At 38.7% G+C, this 26,187-nt stretch overlaps 1 protein-coding gene across 2 annotated transcripts in view; it reads right to left on the reverse strand.

Annotated features, from left to right (window-relative positions):
• Positions 1-2,546: 2,546 nt before the first annotated feature.
• Positions 2,547-26,187, reverse strand: part of TGFBRAP1 (transforming growth factor beta receptor associated protein 1) — a 33,707-nt gene continuing 10,066 nt past the window's right edge. For both annotated transcript variants that reach the window (XM_040657378.2, XM_416922.7), the window contains exons 4-12: positions 25,014-25,168; positions 19,519-19,601; positions 15,016-15,357; positions 13,540-13,597; positions 13,070-13,213; positions 12,157-12,303; positions 10,273-10,432; positions 7,654-8,087; positions 2,547-6,834 (exon numbers count right to left, since the gene is read on the reverse strand). In XM_040657378.2, the coding sequence (XP_040513312.1) occupies positions 6,646-6,834; positions 7,654-8,087; positions 10,273-10,432; positions 12,157-12,303; positions 13,070-13,213; positions 13,540-13,597; positions 15,016-15,357; positions 19,519-19,601; positions 25,014-25,168 (1,712 nt within the window). In that variant the 3' untranslated portion in view covers positions 2,547-6,645. The remainder of the gene's footprint in view (positions 6,835-7,653; positions 8,088-10,272; positions 10,433-12,156; positions 12,304-13,069; positions 13,214-13,539; positions 13,598-15,015; positions 15,358-19,518; positions 19,602-25,013; positions 25,169-26,187) is intronic.

Here is a 26,187-nt window from a genome sequence, read left to right on the forward strand (position 1 = left end):
CAGTGAATTATTTGTACAAAATAATGATGCTTTAAGAGCACCATCAGTGTGTTCTTGCAGCTTGGAAGGCCAAGAGTATCCTGGGCTACATTAGAAGAGGGGGCCAGCAGGGCAAGGGAAGGGACAGTCCCTCTCTACTGTGCCCTTGTGAGACCCCATCTGGAGTACTGCATACAGGCCTGGGGCCCCCAGCGCAAGAAGGATATGGAGCTCTTGGAGTGGGTCCAGAGGAGGGCCAAGAAGATGATCAGAGGGCTGGAGCACCTCTCCTATGAGGAAAGGTTGAGGGAACTGGGATTGTTTAGCTTGGAGAAGAGAAGGCTCCGGGGATACCTGTTTGCAACCTTTTAGTAGTTGAAGGGAGCGCACAGGCAGGAGGGGGAACTGATGTTTTACACAGACCAATAGTGATAGGGCAAGAAGGAATGGTTTTAACTAAAAAAGGGCAGGTTTAGGTTAGATGTTAGGAGGAAATTCTTCACTCATAGGGTGGTGAGGCGCTGGCACAGCTGCCCAGAGAAGCTGTGGTGCCCCATCCCTGGAGGCGCTCAAGGCCAGGTTGGATGGGGCCCTGGGCAGCCTGAGCTGGTGGGGGGCAGCCCTGCCCATGGCAGGGGGTGGGGCTGGGTGGGCTTTGAGCTCCCTTCCAACCCAAACCATTCTGTGATTCTGTGATTTAAGCAACTCGATATCAGACAGGCAGAGAAAGCACAAGTGTAGGACAGCAAGGTATCAGTAATTAGTTGCAGCTAAATGAGAGTTTCTCCCTCCTCCAGCACTGAGATTGATCTGGTTGGTAGCTTTTCAAGTAAAATTTTACTTGAATATGCCTTCTCCAGGTCAAAGACGTACCATACAGATACTCCTGAAGCTGCCGTCAGCTATAGCTTCTGCAGATCTCAAAGAGCCTTTTTCTTTTCCAGAAATTACCTTTTATTGAATTCCTCTGTAGTATCTGAAAAATAAAAAACACCCCTTTAAAGCAGAGGCACCTTTTAGACATTTAGGTGCCACAGAGTCTTTTGGATGCTCAAGCACTGCTTTCCTCTGGAAAAGAGCTGATTCCACTCTAGGTCCAATCTTGTCAGCAATGGCCTGAAACCACACAACCATCCCGACCCAGGCTGACCCTGCTTTGAGTCAGGCTTGGGCTGTACCGTAACTGGAGAACCCAAACAGCCCAAGTTTTTCTGATTCTAACACACAGTAGGGACAGTCAGCTACACATCGACAAGGCAGTGTCTTCAGGGTGTTACTGGCAATAATAGCATTGCTCCTGACTGCTATCGGCTTTTGAGGCACTGTTATCATCATCAGCCTCATTACCTACTGAAAACCTGCTGGTGTTCAGCCATCAGTGTCCCATTGGCAGCGCTGGCCTTCCTGACCTTGTGCTGTCCTGCAGCTATGGCTGCTGGCTTTGGACTGGGCCCCTGAGGCCCACTGCTGCCAGAACAGCGGTGCTCTATCGATTGCCTTGAAGGAGTTGCCATCTGGGTGATTAGCATGGACTATTTTCTAAGCACTGTCTAGAGGCAAAACAGGCTGAACTTTCACCGCGCAAAAGCCACAATTGATTATTTTTGCCTTTTTATTTATTTATTTAATGCTGCTTTTTTGCATTGCCATTTCTGTTGCAGTAATGCAACAAGGGAATGGCCTTAAGTTGTGCCAGGAGAGGTTCAGGTTGGATATTAGGAACAATTTCTTCTCACAAAGAGCAGTGATGCAGTGGCACAGCTGCCCAGGGAGGTGGTGGAGTCACCACCTCTGGAGGTGTTCCAGAACTGTGTGGATGTGGCACTGAGGGACGTGGTCAGTGGGCATGGTGGGGGTGGGTTGGTGGTTGGACTAAATGATCTCTCTTTCCAGTCTTAATGATGTTATGCTTTCCAATCCTTCCAGTATCATGCTGTATTCCAATCTCTGCATCCCAAACACCCTCTGTAATAGCCCCACCCAACATACCCCAAAGCCTTTGCTTCAGCCAAACAAATAAGCCAAGCCTGATAGGGCTGCAGGGACCTTGCCAAATGAGTGCAAACAAACTCCAAAACAAGTCAGTCAGTCAGTTTATGGTATTTTCACCAGTTACGTGGTGTACAGCTCGTCTTCAGCATCCCACAGAAACCCATAGCATCACTAGGGCCACGTTCCCTGGCAGAACTTGCCCCAGGCTGCTGCCTACTCTATCCTCTGCTTCAGGAGCACCAAGATGCTCCAAGGAGATGGAGCTGAGCTCACATAACACAGACAGGATCCTCCCCCAAAAGCTTGAACAAGGAGGAGGCTTCCCAAATCATTAATGGCAGTAGCTACTTTCACTGGAATATGTGAAAACATCCAGATTCGTTAAAATCTACCAGAGCTGAAGAACAACTATTTGTCTTCATTCATGAAGACTCTGTAGCTGCTGAAATTCAGCCTTTCCATTTGATCATCATTTGTCTGTCAGTCACTGACTGAGTTCTCTAACCAAAGAAATCCTCGTCCTTCACCTGGCCATTCACATCCCATTGCCTACGTATCCAGGAATGAACAACAAGTGTAATTAAAAGAATTTTTTATTACAAATCAACATATTTATACATTTGTACATCTCGCATACTGCTGTACACGTTCACCCACATAATCATTAATTCAGAAAGCATTAACAGTATCAATTTCCATCGGACCAATTTAATGCAAGGGACTTTTAGTTTTGTAACCAAACATTACAGAACATCATTATCTTTCTTTTTTCCTTTACAAATAGCAGCACGTTTAATTATCAGTGCTCACAGGGCATAAGCTCTAAAGTTTTGTACAGCAGGAGAAAACAAAACAGTAGAGGTAATAGGAGGGCAACTCAGTGGAAAGGTACTGGTTACAGCAGAGTTAGATCTAAGCAAATAGAGAAGAGTAATAAAATGAATTTACCTCTTACAACTGTAGAAAATAACATTTTTAATGCCATTCGGGATAGGAGTCCAGCAAATAGGAGATTTTGTTATAGAGACTAAGCAGACAGTTGGGATAATGCTTGTGTTTTCCAGCATCTCATAGAGGTCTCAAAACATACGTACTCCCCATCCCTACCACCACCTCTCCACAGCTGACGTTATTTGGGTTTCGTGTTGTTGATGTGCTTAAGTGATGCTAAGGAACATCCAGAGCTCTCCAGACTTATACCCACAATTTAGTGTTAGAACTGTGACACGAGTTAGAGCTTTTGGAGGTTGGAGTGTGGGCACTGACTGCAACTTCCCCTTGAAGCCCAGAGGCCACCATGCTGCCTGAAGCAGTCAGCCCATAGGTACGTGCGATGTGCTCTGTATAACAAAATTTGTTTTCTCCATGCTTTCAGCCCATTATTCTTGTACTATTATTGACGTGATAATTTGACCTCTTTAAATCATAGAAATTAAGACCTATCTGAAATTCTCTGTAGTCATAAGCATACGGCTATTCATTTGAACAGAGTATCAGATTATGGGCATTTTTTTTTCTTTTTTTCCCCCCTTCCTGCCTCAGGGAGTGAAAAAACCATCACATGATGACATACAAATTATAGGTAATTTTTATGAGATGAAGAATGGATATGTGAAAGCATGAAAGAGTAGAAAGGGGGTTAACAAGTGCTTTTTGTATGCGTCAGCCACCGTGACAGAAGATGACTAAAAAGGTCAGAAGTGCAGCATTTCTGTAATTAGAAATTACGTGGTAAATGTGCCTATCTGTGGAAGCATCTGTGCGAGAAGCTAAGCTCAGCTGTAGCACCCTGGATCACAGGCACTCGGTGACATTAAAACAAATACCTGCACTGCTGTTTGGATCTCAACACATAGAAAACTGAGGACGTTTGTTGGCAAAAAAAAAAAAGAAAAAAAAAAGAAAAAGGCTAAAAAGAAGAATTAGAAATATTTTATCAAGAGCTACATTAAGAAAAAAATATTCTGACTGAATCTCATTTCTCCAAAGGCAGGTCTAAGAACTCCTAAAGATCACATCAAGCTTAACCTCCCAGAGCCTGAGAGGTGTAGAGGTTGCCCTGCCAAAGGGCACTTCAGCGCAGACACCTTTCATGCATTTCCTGGCTATAAGATAGAGAAGAACACGCACCCCTCTGACACAGGCTACCATCTCCTCTGGTTGAGTGTTATCCCAGCTGCTGAAGTGCCACACACACACACTGCAACGGCATCCTTCACCTGCAGCCTCCCTCCTAGGCCCTACCTCAGCCTCACACTCCGCCTTTGCTTTTTCATGTTGCTATTGAGGGACGTGCGCTTTAACTCATCCACGTGAGTTCTACCACACAACTTAACTGAAAAAAAGAAAAGAAGAAAACAGGTGAAAATGTATAAACAAACGTCAGGGTTTTTCCACTCCACCTTCTTGGAGAACTAAAAAGATCCAATCTCCCAAATTGAACATTAATCACCTTCTTGGTCATCTGTGATTGCAAGTCTGCTACCTTAGCATTGTTCCTATTCACGTAGTTCCTTTGGATGTAGAATTAATTTGTTTCTACTGTATTTTAAATCAAAAGTAAAAACCAGAAGAAAATCTTTATCAATAGCTTTTCATATTTTACAGATGTATCTTTTCACACAATAACAATTAATACTTCTCCTGTGATCTGAATAATATGATCTCTATTCCATTGCAACACGAATTGACAGAGTTCATCACTACCTCATGGCCTGAATGTTTTAACCACGGAGAGCACTGTCTGCTTTATTACCTCCCTATTAGATAGAAACAAAGAGCACGCTGAGGATGCTCACAGCAGAAGGAAGCATCTATGAATGGCGTGCCAATGAACACAGCAGGCTTATCCGATCTTTGTAAAGCCTCTGCCCCTACCAGCAGCTATTCTGAAGACACAGAACTACAAAGCTGTCACTGCTGTTTGTACACAGGTTGTTCAGGAATACGAGACACAGAACCTGCTCACATCAAGGCTACACGGGAGAATCACTCGTACCACAACTCAGAAATGAGAGAGACAGCCTTTTGGAAGGTGCTTTTCATTAAGTTTGTCTTTCATGCCTGAGCAGAAGGAGCTGCAAAACTTTTCTTTAAACTCAATACAACAGCTAAACTTTTCTGATTTCAGACTCAGGAAAAAGAAAGATCCAAAGGACTTTTACATCCAAGACAGAAATGGATATTTCCCCCCAACCCCCCAGATGTAGTCTGGTTGCCCATTTCTGGACTGCAACAGCGTTGAAAAAGCTGTTCCATAAGCCAACGTTCTGTAACAGGAGATCTCTTCTGAGACCATATCCAGAAGATACCATGCAAATAACCTGCTCTGCTGAAAGTCTCGACTCTGATTTGGAGCACTAAAGCAGTAAGCAGCCCTACTGGCACTCTCAGCTGCATTCTGTTCACTCAGCTTAGTATTTGTTAACTTCACAAAATTAAAAGAAATGCTTTCACTTGGAAATACTATTTTATTTGAGTCAGCGTTTTTGAGCCTCTCTTGGGGGAAGCTGCCCATCAGCTGCTTTAAAATGGTCGAATGATTTATCACAGCAGTTCAGTACAAGTTTTGTTACTGTCTGAAAAGCTTTAGTTGACAGAACATTTTGTAGAATGCAACAAATCCAGTATCTCTGTAGTGCACCTCTGTAGATTTCTTCCCAGTTATGCCACCTTCCCATGAACTTGATTGCACAAAATCATCCACAGGTATTAACACCTATTCTTATTGAGTTTCAGTCTGCTTAAGTTATAACAAACATTTAAGCACATAACCTACACGCTTCCGCATCAGTTACATCCTTTATCCTCCAAGGAAACCCTATGATGATATAAGATAAATTTATTCGACTGTATGTACAGTATATTTGCATATTAATAAATAAATCAATATTAAAAGTTTCTTCCCCCGTAAAAAAGTGACTACAGTCTGACCAGATAATCTGACTTCATTTCTTCATCCAAGCACAGCTCTGTGACCAAGGCTATCAGTTTCCACTCAGTTTACTACAGTAACCATAGGAGCAGAAAATTAACAGGTTAGTGCTTAAGTTTAAGTTTTATACAGCAGAGGAGAGGGGAAGGAAATAAGAGTATGAAAAAGTGCAAAAGCCACCAACTTGTAGAGCAAAGAACATGTTCGTTATGTGATCCTGGGGAAGAGAATCCAGCCCAAAAGAGGACGTGCTGCAGCAAACATCATAAGCAAATCGTGTTTTTGTCCTGATAGTCAGCTGCACGATGCCAGTCTTGTTGTGTAATGCTCCAAGAATTCCTACTCCAGTAGATGATACCATCTCCACCTCTACAAATTTATCAACACCACATTCAGTGCAAAGTGACATGTCTGCAAATAATGGTTTACCTTGTCTTCGTAACATTCATCCTTACTGTGGAAAAAAAAAAAAGGCTCACTTTCTTTGACTGCTTATTACTATATACAGAAGTCTATATTTGCACCTCTCCATTTCTGGTAGTGAATTTTTTTCCTCTATTTACATTCATTAGAAACTGAGAAGGCAATTGGCCGTATATTTACTTAAGTCTTCCCATTAACCCAATGACTATCTGTTCATCTTGATTTATCCTTAAAGTAGCTGCACTTGTTTTTTAATTTCTCCAGTCCGCTTTCAGTGTGGTTTAAGTCATAGGAACCTCTGGGACCTGGAACATATTTCAAGTCTCACTGCTGGAGCTGGAAGAGTGAGGAGTCACATTTGAGTTCTGATGTCTGTTTGCGGCACAGTGTGTGTGGACCACACCCCCATTTGGGTATCTTACAAATGCAGGCTCACAGAAAGGATTTTGGCACACCTGACAGACCTTTTTGTCCGAAAGGAGAATTGGAGCTCCTTTATGTTTGACCTAAGGGGGGAAAAAAAAAAATCCAAATATGAATCTTGCAATGAATGAAATCAAATTAAGATACGGCAGGAAAAAGGCAACACTTCATTGGTAACACCTGTGTGTCATTTAAAACGTACCAAATTGATGGCAAAGGTAGCTTGAACTATTTAATATGAAATTCATTCTCTGTATTCATACTAGCCTATTTCTACGCCTCACATAGAAAGGCACTCACATTTAATGCAACTAAAAACCCGGTACAGCTTGCTAAACAATAACACAACTCCACAGCAAACAGAGCATTGTGAAGTTCTTACTGCAGACAGATTCTAATGAAGGTTTATCCAGCAGAAGGAAACAGATCTAATCATACCCAAAAAAACTTTAAGTAACACTGCTCTACAGCTAGGAATAAAATACTCCTCAGGTGGATTTAACAAAATCAAAAGCTATTAATAAGCTTTAATGCCAAGCGTTGTGCAAGCTTTCTTGCAACTTCTGACGTGCCCCAGTCCCAGCAAACAAACAAACAGAAACAAAACTCAGTTGTTAAAAGTTCTGGAAGAAATTTATTCATCTGGAAATGTATTTCCATTCAGCCCACAAGTTCAAAGTTGTTCCTTTTTCAAAGCCCCACCTCCCCTTTTGTTTTACAGAAGCATAAAATTGCCTATAGCAGCCATCACAAAAATGTAATAAACGCAGCAATTAAAATTGCCAAGGACCTGAAGTCAACTTTGCCCCAACTCTTAAAGCGTCCGATTATAATTAAATCCTCAGATTCGTAATAAAACTTCAAAGTGCCTCTATTAGAAACAAAACATAACAAAACCCTACCTTCTCATATTTGTAGATCAAGTTTTCGGCTTGTGCTAACCCAAGTGCAACCTGAGTCATCCTTTTTGTATGAATGCTTTGCCTCACTGCTCCAGCCAGGAACGGGGAAAGGAGCTGCACTGACCAGCTGTCGGGCACCAGCTGCAAAACCAGAGCTGCATCAAATTCAGCAGCGTGGTTATTCAAGAGATCTACAGCAGCCATGACCAGCGCACAATCCGAACTGTCTGGATTCAGATATACTGACAGCAGCATATGGAAGAGCCGCCGTCTGTACTGCAGATCTCTGTTCTCAGAGTTCCATATACAGTATTCTTCAGCAGCACGGAAGTCCTTTAACTCATGGACGAGGATATGCAAAGCCTTCTCGTGTTCTTCTAGTTTTCCATATAAAATTGCACTTTCCATGTGAAGGTCTGTGCCACGGATTTTGTCTGGTAAATGAGAAACAAGGTAATGTTTGCTCAGTGGAAAAGACCGCTACTTTCTCTTCCCAATTTAATTCAAGTCCACAGAGCTCAATTTCCACTCATTTTGCAGAGAAGCTGGCAGCTCTACACAGATACTTTTAAGTACAAGAATGCACAGATGTATGGAAACATCTCTAACAGGAGCACCACAAAATTAGGAAGAAATTACTAAGCAACAAATGATAAAACTAACATCAGTATTATCTTTTGAAATTCTAGCAGGTAAGTTCTGCACATTTCTGCCCACACTACCACATATTGTAGTTTCACCTCAGAGTTTATCGTATTTTTAAGCTCTGCTCACATCAAATATTGCACAGAAATACAGATAGTTGTCTTAGTTTCAAATGAGACGGAAATGTTTTCTTCAGAGTGTCTGGTAGGGTGCTATGTTTTTCGTTCTAGGTGAAAAACACTGCTGATAACACACCAATGGTTCCTGTTGTTGTTTAGCAGCGTTGTACAGAGCCAAGGCCACTCTAGTTTCTCAGCAAAGGGCTGGGAGGAAACAGAATCAGCACAGCTGGCTTAAACTGGCCAAAGGGATATTCCATAACATATGGCATCATGCAGAGAGAGAGAGTCTTGAAGGGTGTGGGAGCATATATGTCTCTTCTGCTTGCTGTGGAGCTAGCTGGGCATCAGTCAGTGTGTGGTGAGCAATTGCTTGTGCATCACTTGTTATATACATTCATATATACACACACACAGCCATAACTATTATCCTTTTCTCTTAGTTTTAACTCAACAACAACAACAAAAAAAACCAAGAAAAACCCCAAACAACAACAACAACAACATCTAAGCCTCTAAAAATGCCATGACAATGGTTTGAAGTCTACAAGACACACTGAAGATCAAATAGTGTTCTCTTTTAAGAAAAGGACACTACAAACCCCTAATCCAGCCTGGCTGCTTCATTGTAAAAGTTAGCCAAGTATGGAAATACAATGTTTTTTCCCTACAGCATATTTTCATCATCAATGAGGAACAATACCAGCATTGCAGTGATCTCATCTTCATGTAAGAAAAACTTTCACACAAGAAATCGTGCATTTTTTAGTACACTGACTTCAAGAGAATAATCCACCTTGTAAATCTTGCTCTTAAACATTTGGTTAAAAATAAAAGCACAAATAAAAGGAAATTTTTCATTGAGTATATTATGCTTGTATATTACTTGTCATACAATGTTTTGCTGACTGGAAAGGTAAGGGGACGGTAAATGTCTGTCTGGTAAGTTATTTTAGCTGTTACTCACCAGTTTTTATTTCTACACCCAGTGGATTTTTTTTTTCCATCAAATTTCAGAAAATATTTCACATCATGCAGCATAAGAACAAGTGATTCCCCTTTCATTCTTGGGAGGTACATTAAAAAATAGTCAAAGCAGCACTGGCCAAGGAAACATTTTAGCTCAATCATTGCTTTTCTTATGATAACACTAAGACATATGTTGTCCTTTTCACTAAAAGTGAGGATCCTCTTCTTTTCTGACTGGCATGAAATCATGAATTTGTTACATGCAACAGAATTCCTTAGAAACCTCTACAAAGCATTGCTTTACTTCACACTAATTGAGAAACAGACTATTTAACAAATGAGCTTGTAATTCTTCTATTTGCAAAAGACTTTCACAAGTTGTATGTTCTTCATCAAAAAGAAACTGAGTATGAAGTAAGATACTGTATGAAGATACTTCTCCTATCTAGTCATGGCGATCTGTGCTTGATACAGTGGCAAACATACCATTCTACTTTACAAACCCCAAGATCAAAGGCAACAGTAACAGCTGTTGCCTTTGTCCAATCAGCTTGTGTTTAAAAAGGACAAGCCTATCAAGCAAATAGACCTAGATATTAGGAATATTACTGTGAGGGTGGTGAGACACTGGAACAGGTTGCCCAGTGAGGTTGTGGATGCATTCAAGGCCAGGCTGGATGGGGCTTGGAGCAACCAGTCTAGTGACGGTGTCCCTGCCTACAGCAGGGGGATTGGAACTAGGTGATCTTAAAGGTCCCTTCCAACCCAAACCATCCTATGGTTCTATGATATCTCAAGTATTTTCATTTTCTATCTTTATGAGGACTTTGTAAATACTATATATCAGTTCCAGCAGAAAGTAAAGTTATAGAGAAATGCATCTTACCCAAAATAAAGTGAATTCTATAAAGATCAGATTTCTGAAGAAGGCTGCGTAGTTTCAACAGCAGTTCAATTGTTTCCATACAGTTATCTGTGGTCCCAGATTTTAGCTGAAGTATTGCCTCCAAATACAAGGCAGCTAGATGAGTATGGTACTTTTCCTTCTACAGATGAAATAAACAATGTTAGCTCAGGTTTACAAAGACAATCCCCTCTCCCCACCTATAACATTTCAATTAATATTTACGCAATTCTGTAAAGATGTTTAAGTTCATTCATTTGATTCAAATTATTCAGAAATCTTGAGTTCGTGCAAATAGTGAACTTATTCAGACCAGCTTCAGAAGATAGGATATGCTATACCTACAGCTACAGATTCCTTATCTCAACAATGCAGATGTTTCTGAAAAACAGATGACATCTTACTTGTAAGCTCGTCTTTACCTTAAATAGACAAGCTCAACTGTGGGTTTTGTTGTGCAAAAGTTATTTCCTTTCACAAGTCCAATCATCGCATTAAAGCAGATCTCTCCCCTTCGACTACAAGTATGTTCTGTGTAGTCTTCTCCTCTTGTTTCTCTAGTGAAAGAGTAATTTTGACCCAACACAGTTTTCTCTATACTTAATTATGTTCTTTTAACTTTTAACTTTTCTTTTAACTTTTCCATTTCTGCAGTAAAATCTGAGGAAGCCAGAGGTAGGTAAGTGTTATTCATTATGTCATAGTCATCAATACAAGCTGATGATTTGACTACTGTTTGAAACATTCTCACTACAGCACACAATAATCAAGTACCTAAAGAACAAATGTATGTATAACTCAGTATTTATTAACAGGCAGAGTAGATTTAGTTATAAATTACTTTTACTAGAAATATTCTACAAAACTAACTTTAGAAGTTGACTTGAAATTATGCATGACGTAAGAAACTAGTGCATTCATTGGTCAGTGTCATACACCTTCACTATCTGAAACAGCAGCAGAGAGAAACCATTGGTTTAGCATGTATATTTTAGGAACGTAAATTCATTAACTGGTCTATTGAATTTCCTCAGTGTTATTTCTTTTCACTGCTTTCAGGCTAAAGCAATTGCAATTTCTTCTGTATCTAAAATGTCTCATATCCAAGTACTATAACATTTTCTTGCCTAAAAAAAGAATATACTGTCTACACTGTCACTTCTGACTAGTGAACACATTTTTTGGACATTCAACATTTAGAGATGCTTGGAATTCTAGAGTTAGAGGTGCATGTTTTAGTTCTATCACTTCTGAAGATCTCTCTGAAAGGACAAGATAAAGTGTATCTATATATCTATATGACAGTAAGTTTGGATGTTTGAAAATGACAAAAGGCACTCAACAGGAAAAATGGCACTCAACAGGGAAAAAAAAAAACATTTCCAGCAATTGATATGCAGTCAACTCTGACAGACTGAATACTTCCATTGTTTCACCTTCTCCTGTGCACTCTGGAGGTAGCTCAAAGTTTTATGTGTTAACAACTCCTTCTGGATGTACCGTTTAGTCAAAATGAATGCCATACTGAGTAGTAGCAAACGTACCAAGGAAATTTTCATCTAAATATCCTAAGTCACTGTTTGTGGAATGCGCCTCACCAGTGACACAGAAAAGCACGTGATAATCAGATGCAAAGGTAAGCAATTGTTTTGCCATAGTGATAGCTGAAAATATGAAAAAACAGAATGTAGACCACAGCTTCCTATCTCCTAGTCTAACCATAAAATACAAAGAGTATGGAAGGCTTAATATCTGAATGCCTTAAATTATGCTCGTTTTTTTTGGATTTTGGCTTGTTTCACAGTTGCTTATCACATGTATAGGATAAAGCCTGCAGACTACTTTTGGAATTCCTGTAGGACTCACCTCTATTTTTCTTTCCAATACAAGATGTTCTAGATACTTAATACGTGCTTTAGGATATTTGTTAAGGCAACTGATGACATCATCTGGATTCATGTTGTTTTTCTCTTGTTCTTCCAAAGGTCTTTTAGTAAAAATCTGCACTCCAACCTAGAAAGAGATAATTGCATTTAGGAACTCAATGACAACCATTTCATTATCATTTCAATATTTATTCAGCATCACTATCAGATCAGTTGGTACATTATTCAGAAGACAAACAATGCAAAACCGCCCCGGTACCACTGAGATTACACTACTTTGTGCTTAATGTGATCATACCCACTCCTATTTCCCCTTACCTCAATCAGCAGTCTGCCATGCCTATAAGCCTTCGGTTGAGTACACTCTACACCAGCTACAGGAAGTACTGAACAGATCAGCGTAACAGTGGGACAATTTACTGCAAAGGACTGAAGTGTAAGTTGGAGATCTGAATATGTATGGGTTTCTCTCCCTGAATCATGATGACATTTGAAGGATTTCTACAGCCATCAGAATCAAAGTTGAGAAATCTGGCACGCAGTAACTGAATTTTAAATTAATACTGATTAGGTAGTGACAAATTCCACCAGCACAGGCTAATACAGGATAAAGCATGCCTCTTCATAGCATGGTAACAGATAGTACAAAATTGCATTTTTACTTCTGCTGGAATATGAAGTTTGTTTGCAGTTGTTGTTTTTAAGCAATGAGATGTTGTGTTGAATGAAGGCTGTTCATTCCACAGCCCAGTGTAAACCGCACCCTTCGCTGGAGTTTGTTTATAAGAAAAAGCAGCAGCAGCTAACCTTTTAAATGAGCTTTTTTTTTTTTTTTAATAAAGATCTGAAAGTTATCTTAGAAATGTGAAAAAACAAGTACACCAATCACAAACCTCTTCATTTTTTTGTAAAACCCATTCAGAGTATTTCCACACCAGATCCTGGTCCGAGCAGAATGTCAGGAAGTCTACTACGTATTCGTAGAGATCTGAACGTGTAGAGTCTTCAATGTCTCCATCAACTATTTGCACCCATAACTGACAAAGAAAACCAAAGATTAAAAAGTATTTAAGCATTCTTACGACTCAAGAAGTATACAAACTATAACAACACTTAGCATTAGCCATTGGTGTGTATGCAATTAAAAAAAGCTTCTACAAACACTAATAGTAAGGGACCTCATTGGTTACCAAATTCACACTTCCTCTCCATCACAGGCTTTTCTTGTACCTGCCGGATTCAACTAGTTCATAGTTTCAAGATTCAACTAGTACCCATAACGTGGATTTTCACTGTCTGAGAACAATTAGCAGTAGAACGGGTAGGATTTTATAATGATTGATACTAAAAGCTTTATACTAACCTGAAGTGCTGCAGCATCTTGACCATTGTAGTGATACAGGAGTCCAAGGGCAAAATACCTGTATGAAAATAGAAAACAGTATTAAAATTGATAGATCTTTCCTATCAATTTCACTATGGTTTGATTAGCATAGAACCTAACAAATAGTTGCTTATAGTAGGATGTCTAGGTGACGTGCACACAGCCATGTCTACATTCAAAGGAGAGAAGTATTTTACTAGAAAGGCATCCATGTTCCTCCTTTCTCTCAAAACAGAGAGAAGTTACTAGCTCTAATTTAAATGGTTGCAAATCATTTGTCAAATTGAAGATGATTCTCATGCTGTTCTCTGAATTTCATGTACAGATGTAACACAGCTCTAAAGAATAAGCTTTCTGCCAACAGTTAATCATGTGCAGTTAATATCAAATATATATGCTGCTTTTATTTAAAACTTTGTTTTGCTATCAGAAATATATATATATATATATTTTACTGCAGCATGAAATCAAGTTAGGTAAGGAAGAGCTTCACACAGTACATTACAGATTGTTTTTTGTGCACTGCAATACAAATGAAGCTCAAGTTCTATAATGACTGTTCTCACAAAACTATGTTATGCATTTCATATCTGCAAAGGCTTGCCATGCAAAGCATACATACCAAGAGCATTTAATAAAACACCTGCACTAAATCTAATCACAACTAAAGACTGCTCTTCACAACTGTAGTTGCTACTACTGCACCAAACACTTCAAAGACTGAAGAAATGAAATCAAAGACAAAGGCTACCTATGACTGGAGTGATTTTAATCTTTTTTTTTTTCAATTAATTCTCTATCCATTGGCATTTCCAAATTGAAGTAATTTTCAGTCATTTGGGGATGTTGGTGACCCTACCACCTGTGGTGGGGGGGGAGAGAGGGGTTGGAGATTCATGATCCTTGAGTTCCCTTCCAACCTGGGCCAGCCTGTGATTCTGTGATCCTAAACAGTGTCCCTTTAGCAAATCAGTGGGAGCACACTGAGTTCAAAATTCAAAAGCAGCTTTTCCTTCTTGCCCCAAATAGGCAGCTACAATTTAAAAGCTACTAGTTACTTAATAGCTTCTACCTAAGATACTGCATGTTTTGAGGCATCTTATCATTATGATAGATGACATTTAGGACTACTACTGCTGCTACATCCATTCAGCTCTCCCACTATCACAAGGGCAAATAAATTGCTTTTTCCCCACTGAGATCCATACCAGTACTAATTTTTGTGTTGGACACAATTTCCAGGGGAAAACTCTCTATTCCACTAGATATGCTTTCTTTACCTTTGATTGTCAGTTAAGGCCTTTCTCTCCAAATTTGTAGATTTTTACATGTCAGGTCAAATTGGCTTTTGGACATTAAGTCAGAAATACATCACTCTAGAAGTCAACAGCTTTTTAGGTCAAGTATTTTTCTTCCTGGTCTCAAGGGTGCCATACTCTATAAAAATCCACTCACTTTTTGTGCTTTTCCAGCCAGGCAGCGCTATCTGTTAGAAGACAAAAGTTCTCTGAAACCAGCAGATCCAGCAGGCTTTCATGATTTGCCTCTGCATATAACTTGAGTAAAGCCGTGTCAATATCTTCCTTGTAGCCATTTGCAACCTCAGTGCTGCGGACTTCATTCAAGTAACTCATGAGGAATTGTTTGCATTTTATCATCTTCTCCTGGTCCCCTTGGGTCAGCTGGTTTAAGTCAGCATACTCATGCAGTGGAGGATGAGACCGTATAAATGAAGAGGAAGTAGGCAACAGGAAGGGGTAGAGAGAGATCAGCTCCCGGACATCAAGCTGGCCGCTTCTGCAATTACAGTGTCAAACTAGATGAAGCAAAAAGAAAGAAAAAGTATACATAGGCACAAAAAAATAACATTCTGGGATTGCGTGCACGTATGCTTAGAGGCAGGACACCATCAGGTCATGTGTTTCTGAAAGCTACTGCCTTCTGCATCAAAGCAAGAATCATCAGAACAAATTTGGAATTACTTTTTTTTATATTTCTATATTTCTTTTTAATCTCCACTAGATTACTGAGAATTCAAAGACTGTCCAGTCTTTTGCTTTTGACATCTTACAGCTGCTTAGTGGCATACAGGGGAAAACAAACAAACAAAAAATCTGCTGAACAGCTCCAGGGAAGTTCTTGGGACTGTCCAAGATTTCATCAACACATCATGGTAGCTGACTGAGGCAAAAAAGACAGTGAAACCTTCCAGGAAAGCCAAGAAGACTGTGCAAATGTAGCACATTCTAATACAAGTACGTTACTCTACACAGTTTTTCTCTACCACATCCAAGAAACTCCTCAAGCAATGGAAAAGACAGTGTTATGAAAGAATAAAATCAGAATTTAGTCCATATGTGGCAAATATCTCCTCGGTTTTCACTTAGAATGATACTTCCTCTGAGGCTTTGCTTTAGAAGTACAGTAAGCAATCAAGATTTATATTTTATTTCTCAGTCAATTCATTACTGAGAATTCATCTTTAGAGACTAGCTTTCCTGAAAGGCTGAAGATACTGCTGTAGAAAAAAACTAAAAATGAACTTCAAGTTCTCTAGAAGAAACCCTGTTTACTTCTCCCTCCCCCCCCCCCCCCCCCCAAGAGAACTTAAAATGTTTTTATCTATCCAACAATCAGCAACCTCAGAAAGACTTCCCCATTCACAAAACTGATTGGAAAATTCTTAAAGAAAACTAGTTATAACCATGGAACTAAAGGGAGCAGGACCATTTTTTCATTCTATAGGCAATAACTGTAAATTAGCATAGAATTACAGAACAGCATAGGTTGGAAGGGAGCTCAAAGCCCACCCAGCCACAACCCCTGCTGTGGGCAGGGCTGCCCCCCACCAGCTCAGGCTGCCCAGGGCCCCATCCAACCTGGCCTTGAGCGCCTCCAGGGATGGGGCACCACAGCTTCTCTGGGCAGCTGTGCCAGTGCCTCACCACCCACTGAGTAAAGATCTTCTCCCTAATATCTAATATTAGTCACACTTCTTTCAGTTTAAAACCATTCCCCTTGTCCTACCATTATCTTTCCACAAACTGTTCTCAGCAGCCTTGCTTGAGCAGGAACCTCCAAAGGTTCCTTCCAACCTCAACCATTCTGCTGTTCAGTGAGTCTATGAAATGGGTTAATCCCTCCCTACTGTTCTGAAGTAATTAAAGCACTGAAGGCATGCCCGAAGTTGTTTACTTCTTGCCAAAGAAATAATCCCCAAACCATCCAGAAAACATGAACCAATAAGAAGCACCGCACTGTTAACAGCTATTTAGAACTTAAGAAGTATGATTTAAGGATGTCTGTAGGCTATTGAATCTGTACCAGAAGAATAAAATTCTGGGAGACAGCAGCAATAGCAAGAAATTTAAGAGCAGTAAGCATCTTGTTTCAGAGCCTAGTGACTGCAAAGCATGGAAACAGCAACACCAGTAACAGAAAATTGTGACAGAGAAAAAATGTGAACACAGGGAGCCTTCCTGTAAAGAGAAGCTTCATAGAATCATAGAACCATAGAATGGCCTGGGTTGACAAGGACCTCAAAGATCATTGACTTTCAAAGCTCCCTGCAATGGGCAGGGTCACCAACCACTAGACCAGGCTGCCCAGAGCCACATCCAGCCTGGCCTTGAATGAAACACACTACTGCCTAAAAAGCTCAATCTCTGCACTAGAAAGGTCAGCCTCTAATAAATAGAAATGTTCGCATCTACTTTGCTGATTCTCACAGCTGAAATTTCCTTTTAATTTCTCTTTTTGGGTTTTGCATTTGGTTTTGAGATTCTTCGATCCACATAATGATGACCTCACCCATTCTGATGAATTCAGCAGTAGCTTGCTAAACATGCTGTTTGCTTTATGTATGTGTAAATCCCCAATGGTAGCAACACGAAAAAGCACGATTTGTAGGTTATAATGGGTTATACGATGCTAGCAATAACAGTCTGTCAAACCAAACAAGTCCCACTGTGACAGCTCATTTTAAGGTTAACAGATTCAGCTAAAAAAAGAAAACCTTCCCTCCCTCTGTTTAGCTATTAAGAGTTTAAATCCAGCTGTCACTTCCTTCCCTTTCATCAACGTTAGCCAGTACTTGGAAGCAGCAGCATAACCAGAAGGAACTTAGTAGGAAAGTATTCCTCTTACAAGTTTCAGCCTCTAAGAACTATATGAGAACAATTTAAGAATAAGATAACTTTGACCAGGTTAATCAAGGATTATTGATGTAAGAAAATGAGACTTAGTCCAATGCAATTATTTCCTGTCTAAGATGTTTTCTGAGAAATGAGCCAATCTCGCTACAAATTTGGCCGGCAGCAGATCCACATCTCACCAGTTTCCTGTAGCTTCTGCTGCTACTGTTTCACTGCTAAATCACCTTTTCCTCAGACATATATCAAGTGGCCCTTGAGCATTTTAAAATGAATTATTTCTGACTAACACTAACTTACACCACCTCCAGAGCAACACATGCAGATAGGGAGGTATTTGCATAGATTGTCATTATCTTTCTCATTTTTCCTACAAATATCAATAAACTTAGAATGAACAAGATTATGCCCTGATATACACTGAGACAATCAGATATTACATGGACTGGGTATGATGGCCAAGGCTGAAAAAAAATTAAATAAAAAAAAATAATAATAATCAGGGGATCTGCATTCTGTAAGAGTCATCCAAATAGATGCGTAGATATATATACTTATATGTAGGTGGTGAGAAGCGATACTTATTTTTGTTTCTTCCTCACAACAAAGACTTCATCAGATCATGAAAAGCTGTTCCACTTTGGAGTTGCAACTTTCAGAGGAAGGGAACACCCTAGGATGCTGACTCAGCTACAAAATTCATGCTTGGACAGTAAGTTCTCTCATGAAACACTTTCTATAAAGGAGCTTGCACAACACTGTTCACTGAAACTCACTTGTCAGATGGACCGCCAGCTGGATAGGTGCTGCATAACTGAACTTGGCTATTCCATCTCCCTTCCACCCACAAGGTGCTGGAGCTCTCTGCAGGACGCATTTCCTCTGTTTTATTGCTTTTAAAGACCTCTAAACCACTACTAGCAAGGCAGAATCCCCAGAATAGACTGCAGGCAATTACTGCCAGGAATTTTGGGGTAAAGGAATAAAAGAGTTGAGGTTGAAGGGTCAAACCATAGTCAAGATAGCTGCACTGCTATAGAATCCTGGCCACCTAAAACACCTAGACAAGGAATAAACATTACAGCTAGTTCAACCTCAAACTATTTTACCACAGCCACAGTAAAAAGAAGTCAAAGTCTATTGGAAATCCACATGGAAAAGTTTAGTGGAAGTTTTGTAAAGGATTCTTTACTTCATAGACCTTTTAATTCTCCTTCAGATACACAATACAGCAAAGATTTAGTCCAGTGTTTGGAAAATCACAGGGAGGAAAACTAAGTTGCTCACTATTGCCAAAAATTATACACTAATACAGACAGTGGTCATGGCCAAACCAAATTGCTCAAATGATGTTCAGGCCTTTCCTGTCATTCTCCAACTTCCACTCCATGTAGACTGCCCATTCAAGCCCAGTGTTTCCCATTATCCTGGTACACTGGAGACAAAATGGAGAATTCCTTCTCTAGTAGTAACTTCTCGCAAAGCTTCACTTTCCTTGAAACATTTCCATTAACCCAAGAACAATTCTTTTTCCTATAATGTAGAAGTCTACTACCTACACGCAATCAGATTACAGAATTAGAGTAACCTTAACATTACTGTACATTAGCATACAAAAAAAACAACAACCAGTTGCATTAACTCTTGAAATACAAAGTTGTTTCACATTTTCCCCTAAGCAGGCCATTTTATCACATTTGATGCAAATTTGCATCAAAAAATATTCCAGAGACCAAGAGTTTTTAAAGCCAATTACACTAACCCCTTATTTAAAGATAAATTACTAAATTTCTTGTCACACAATTACCTGAAGAGTTCTTTTGCTTCAAGGAACTGAAGCTGTGCAAACTGTATAAAACCTGCTTGCTGCAAGATTCGTTTGTACATTACCTATAAAAGAAAAGGGAGAAAAACTATTTTATTTCTAAGGAGTTATTCATATGATGCTAGTCAGAGCTGTAACAAGTACATCATAAAAACACTGAAGATATGACTTGCAACTGGAATCATTAAGTAGCATGCAAAAATAATATCATGATATTAAATTGTATGTACCCACATATACTCTGAATATGCTGCCCAGGCTGAGTTACTTTCACAAATGCGTGTAAACACAAAACTATCCACAAAAACTTATCAAAACAAATCAACAAATAGCAAATTCAAGTCTTCTTATTCAAACATTGACTCATCTAACACCAGTCTGACCTGCCTCAAGTTTTCCTTCATGGCATTTACAAATGTGAAGGCTGATGGTTATCTTTAAAGTTCTTGTAATTCACCAGACAAAAAAAAGACAAACTCGAGGGTACCAGATGAACACACACAGCCAACTTCCTCCTCTTCTGACCATACTTCTCCTACCACCTTGCTGGAGATTTTCACAGCCTCTTTTCCCAGTTGATGACAATATTCCTGATTTTCTGACAGACGTTTTTGTTGTTGTTTTTAATAAGCAAATATTTTTAAAGCAGTTCAATTTATCAAATACAGAATACATCACAAAATGCACATAAAATATGGTTAAAAAGAAAAGCACAAGTAAAGCACAAGGGAAGCAATGTGTTATAGACTTTCATTGTTCAGATCATGCCTAGGCAGAAGAAAAGAGTTTACCAAAGGAAAAAAAAAAAAAACACTAGAAAAAGAACAAATCTGCTTTAAATACTAAAATGCTATTTTTTGTTTTTTTTTAAATCTGAATGGTGAATTGGTTACCATTAGATTAAATGTAGCTCAAATATTTCCAATGGCAAAAAGAAAATTACTAAAAGGAAACTGAACTGTGATTTGCAAAGTATCCACCACTTGAGACAGCACAAGTGGTTTGTGAATGCAGCTAGCCACTTCCACATGCTCTCAACTTTACCCTTCAACTTTATCATGAATATGCAGTTTTCTGACATCAAGCAGAGTACATGAATGCTGTTATTAATAAGATCTCCATTTTCAATGAGAGAGAACACCCAGAGAAATTCCAATACATTTAGGCACACAACTCAGGCATAGTTCAAACAGAGTAGACTGATACTCCAATCATAGATTTTTCATCTTGATTAAAGACTGGATGTACCAAGAGAAATTCTTGGCTTAAGTCCATTTCATTTGTGCATGCTTTACTAATGGATTATCCTAGGGAAATACTTATCCGTGAGTATTAGTAAACCATTACAAAGTATTGATCTGTAGAGTAGTGGGACTTCTCTTGCCTCCCCAGTGTTGGAGATAGAAGGATAAACAAAGGGACATGTTATCTGGCACACCTTCTCAGACAAATGCTATGCTAAAAGGGAACTTAATTAGAGCAATAAAGTAAAACTACCTCAGATGATAATGCACACATAAAAAACCCAAAATATCTTAGATTTACAACTGTGTTATTACACCAGTGAATTGAAATCTGTGAGCTTATGAATAGCTGTCTGGTAACTGCCTGAGGATGCAGATAGGTGCTGGTAAAGGATTTCAACCCGCGTCCTATTGTGCCAAAAACCTTCAAAAACTTATCTCAGGCTTGCTACGGAGGGCCAAAGGACAAACACTGATCAAACTGCTAGAGAAACCAACATGACAATTTTTTGAAGTCCATTTTCCAGTCGATGGACCACTAATATTTACACACAAGGAATTAGGATATTAAAGTTAAGTTTGCACTGATCTAACACACTGAAGACGCTGCCTTAATTATATGGCTTACTCTTCACAGCAATCTTCAAAAGAGCTTGTTGACAGTTTAAGTATAGGCCTAAGAAATCAGTGTTAAATTTAAAACTGATTGAGTGGTATTCAGTTACATTTAAACATTAATGTATCTTCACTTATTCCTTTGTTACCCAATTTCAGTGGACATCTCCAGGCAGATGCTTTTCCAACTTTAAGAGATACACTGATACGATATGGAGTATCCTGTATGATTTTAAGCCAACAAGATGAGCATTACACATTAAAATGCCTCAAGACTGCGGAAGCAACAGATCTGGAAAATATGACAATATTTTGCAGGGTTTTAAAAATAAGGCAGATCTATGTGCCAACTACAGTTTATTTTTGTTTATGACACAGAAATGATCCTGAGTTCTTCCAGACTTGTTTGCCAGAATACTGTAGTTGGCACATTTAAAAAGTTACAGTCTGTCAGAATTCAATGCATTATTTATTCCCCCGGCATTTTTGAAGAACAACTACAGGACTTGAAGTATCTTAGATAAATTCTATGCTGTTGACTGAATTCACATTAAAAAAATAGCAAGAACAAATGTTTAGCTACAGAAACATGAAGATTTTTATTAATTCGTATTTGAAAAAGCACTAGTAAACAAAGCTGACTGCTGAAGCCACATTAGCTATAGCAAAGCCTTAATTCTACCAGCAGCTTGGAAAAGCCTTTCTAGGATTATCAGAATTCCCAACAAGATTGCCACAAAAATTCTTTCTAGAAAATTACCTCAGTTTTCATCAGGTTTGTGTGCAGTTAACATGTTTTTTGAAACTAGAGAGAAATGAGAGGCAAAAAAAGAGATACCTATGCAAGAGGTGTGTCAATCTAACCAAGGTCTTCACTACCATCAACCATGATTTCTGCAAACTTCAGCTGTCCTGAAAAATTAATAAGTAGTATTCAGTCATTCCATGGTAGCATGGTAGAAAGGCCTTTCTATTCTTCTACCAAAAATGATATTCAGCGAAGCCATCTCCTTTGTACCTCTCTTGTTTAACATTTTTTACTTAGCGATAATTCTTGATGCTCAAAGACATTTTCATGTAATATAACAGAAATATGCAGTCTGCAGGAGCACGTGTTAAATAACGTTAGAGCTACTAATGCATGACCTTCTTCCCATAACCTAAGCATATGTTGTACAAATAATTCTGAGAATGCAGTACTTTACTGTTTCAACCCAAATATCATTCTGCATTATTGACATGTAGACATATATATATATATATGTGTATATATATATATGTTGATATAGAGTGTGCAACTGTGTATTCATGCAACAATGCAGCATTGAACTGTAGAAAAAACCTTGTGTCCTCAAGAGCTCCCTTGACTGAGTTCAAGTCACATATGCAATGGCAAAAGCCATTTCAAACTGGGGAAGATGAAACACCTTACTGAAAATGAAGGCAGTATACTAACTGTATCAAACAATTGCCATCACCCTTACAGCTGCTGGATTAAGCATCTTAATTCAATACCTTTATCTTCCTACTCCTGCTAGTATAGAATGGTGAATTAAGGCCTTGAATGTGTCAGCTATACAAGAATCAGTAAAGCTTGCAAAATAGATCCCTGAAGACATTTATTAGATAGGAGTTAGAAGAGAGAGATTATGTGACCAATTAAAGAATGCCCAAGAAGAATGCAAGAGATGCATGTGAGGCGTGTAATTTGGATGTACTCCATCAGGCTTATATTATGGGAGACTACAGTAAAGGAAAGACTGATGTGCTTGTACCAAAACTGTAATGACAGCATTAATTATCAGAGGCACATTAGAAAGCAAGCTCAACATGTTACGTTTCCAGCTACTGATGCATTCTAAAAAACTGGACTAGCATGTCAACAACGAATTCAAGTTGAATCAATTTTAACAAGTCAATGGGAGACTTCATCAATTCAAGTTGTAGTTAACATCAGCCTGTAGTTAGAACTCAAAACTTCAAGAGGTTTTGCTTACATGTAAATTTTCTGCTTTTCAGCCATAGCATTGACACAAGTAACTGAATACACTTGAAAAACAAAGTCAGAAAGAACTTAACAATATTCTTGGAAACAGTAATTTGGGGAAGTAAGACAGACATATAAGTGCACTTGTAAACAGAAGGTAATTTATCCTAAAGGTAGAAAGATCCTAAAAGTAAGAAAAGCTCAGAGGAATTAATCACAAATCTTATAGAATGAGTTGCAGCTAAATCTGTGGAAAAAACATTAAGACATCTCCCACACTAAATCCTCATACACTGGAAGTACATAGAAAATTAGAGGCCATTGTATATAGAAGACATTTTAGTCATGCATTCTGTCCTCACAGCAGGATTTTAGTTTGCCTCTTTAGATTCCAAAGGAAAAGTCAGGCATTAAAACAAACCGCAAATTCTGAATTCTGAATTTGCTGAGATACTTTCCAATACTTCAGCACTTTTCCAGTACTTCCAGATAGTTGTGCCTTCCTAAAAGGAGGGAAACACTTTTCCGCCCAGCCACTCATTGTACAAAGGAATTGAGGATCAAAGTGAAAGCTCTTAAAATTTTCATTTCATGTAATGATTTCTTTCCAAGGGCCCTGAAAAACATTTACATGTTATGACATGAACAAAATTGTAAATTTTTTTAAATAGTTCCTTATAGACTAAATTCATTTTGGTCCACAGAAGTTTTGAAATTTCCACAGTCAGGTACCAAAATTTTAACATATTCTAAGCAAACTGAAAGATGCCATTTTGATGGCAGTGTAACACTCCAAAGTATCTAGAAAGAAGAAGAATATTCATTTCAGCTCTGCATATAGATTTCATGCAGATTACAGATCAAAAGGAAAGAAACCAAACATCCATTCACATACTTGGTGAATAGATTGAAGTTCACTTTCTAAAATACTGCTCCAGAATAAACTGATTATATCTTTATATTACAAGGGATTTCATGTTATTTTATCCAAGTTTCAGACTCCAGATCTGAGGCAGGAGTAAATTCAGAAGCATGTGTATTATAATATAAACCAGAGGGAGAAGGAAACAAGTACAAATCTCTAACACTAATCAAAGAGCTACTGAGATGCTTTTTTTACTCCAATGAAATCTTAACCATTCTGTTATATACCTGTACAAGTCTGGAACTAGGATGTGTTTGTTATACACTTCCTACCTCAGTATTTAAAGTTGTATACTATGGAGTTTAAGGCACAGTGAGAATGCCTGATAAACTCTGAATGGAAATAAAATATACTTTTTTTAAACAGCAAAAATATGTAACAAGTGAACAGAGAGGTACAGTAAGCACTGCAACGTTTCTTCCCCCCATCGCTGGTTTCATGGTTTTAAGTTATGACCAAGGGGAAAAAAAAGAATACCAAAAACCAGCAGAACAGCAACAGTCAGCACTGCAAACGTCACAGCTGTTAACAACACAAATCAATTCAGTAGCACATTTGTTTCTTCAGGCTGAAATAATGCAAGGTATTAGTGGATTTCTCTTCAATGCAAATTCCTCTCCCATCCTACCCAGTACACATTTGACCACTGGCATACATGGTCCCACTGTAAATTTACATTATCATGAAAATTCAAGTAAGGACAGACCTGAAATTTCTCTTTTGGAATATTCCTTCGAGCTCCTTTTGCTAGAACAAGGGCTTCTTCCACTCTGTGGCTAGCTAGAAGATCCTGAATCTGCTTTTCCAAAGGCAGCGGTACCAAGATATACACACCCTTATTAGTAGCAACAATCACTTTTCCTGGAGAACACAAACAGACATTGAGTTTACACTCTTCTTAGAGAAAAATAGCAGTATTTCAGAAATAAGCTTTAACATTTATGATATAAGAATCTGAACAGGGTAAAAGTTTTAAAACTTACCCTAGACAGCACAGTTTACCAGTAAACTGCCCTCAAAGCTAATAAACTTATTTATTTATAGCAGATTTTGTCCCATGCTGAGTAAATGAAACAGATTATATTTCTCTTATGTTGAACTGAGTCATACAGGTCATCGTTTTAAAATTAGATCCAAGAGAACAGACTTTTAACTGCCAACCTATTTTCTTCAGGTTTGCATTAGGAAATCATAAAGCTGTACATAAAAAGTGAAAACTAACATGCAATTAATAGTACCAGAGTTTGTAGCTCTCTTGGGAAAAGAAGAAAACCAAAAGAAGTATGAAATATATTGCATAGCTAGTCTGTAATTGAAGGCCAGATCATTAAAAAAAGTGTGTATTTGTGTTTAACAACGTGTTATGAAATACCTACTTCTGAAGGTCTAGCGGTTGGTAACCCTGCCCATGGCAGGGGGGTTGAAACTTTGAGGTCCTTTTCAACCCAGGCCATCCTATGATTCTATGAAGCTTTATCAGCTGTTTTAGAAAGGCATCCAAAAGAACAATTTTAAGATATGTAAGCTTTGCCAAGAGAACAAGTGGACATCTATCTGTAGCCCACAATTTGGAAATATCACATTAGTTTCTTTTAAAGGAACAATATTAAGTTACAAGAAAAAACTCCAGGCCCACACACTTCCAATCCAACAACTAACTTGATTAAAGTATATTCAACATATTGTTGGAAGCACTGAATTCTAGATGACATTTTTTTCCTATCACAGGCTGCAGGAACCTAAATGACAAAAATATTTGCTAAGAAGTTACAATAGTTAACATGCTTGCTAGATATTTGTTTAAAAAACAAACATCCCCCAAAAAAACTGAAGTGACCATGCTCACAGTGGTGATTGTTCCAGAATTACTGGTACAAAAT

Source organism: Gallus gallus, chromosome 1, assembly GCF_016699485.2.
Source record: "Gallus gallus isolate bGalGal1 chromosome 1, bGalGal1.mat.broiler.GRCg7b, whole genome shotgun sequence".
NCBI lineage: Eukaryota > Metazoa > Chordata > Aves > Galliformes > Phasianidae > Gallus > Gallus gallus.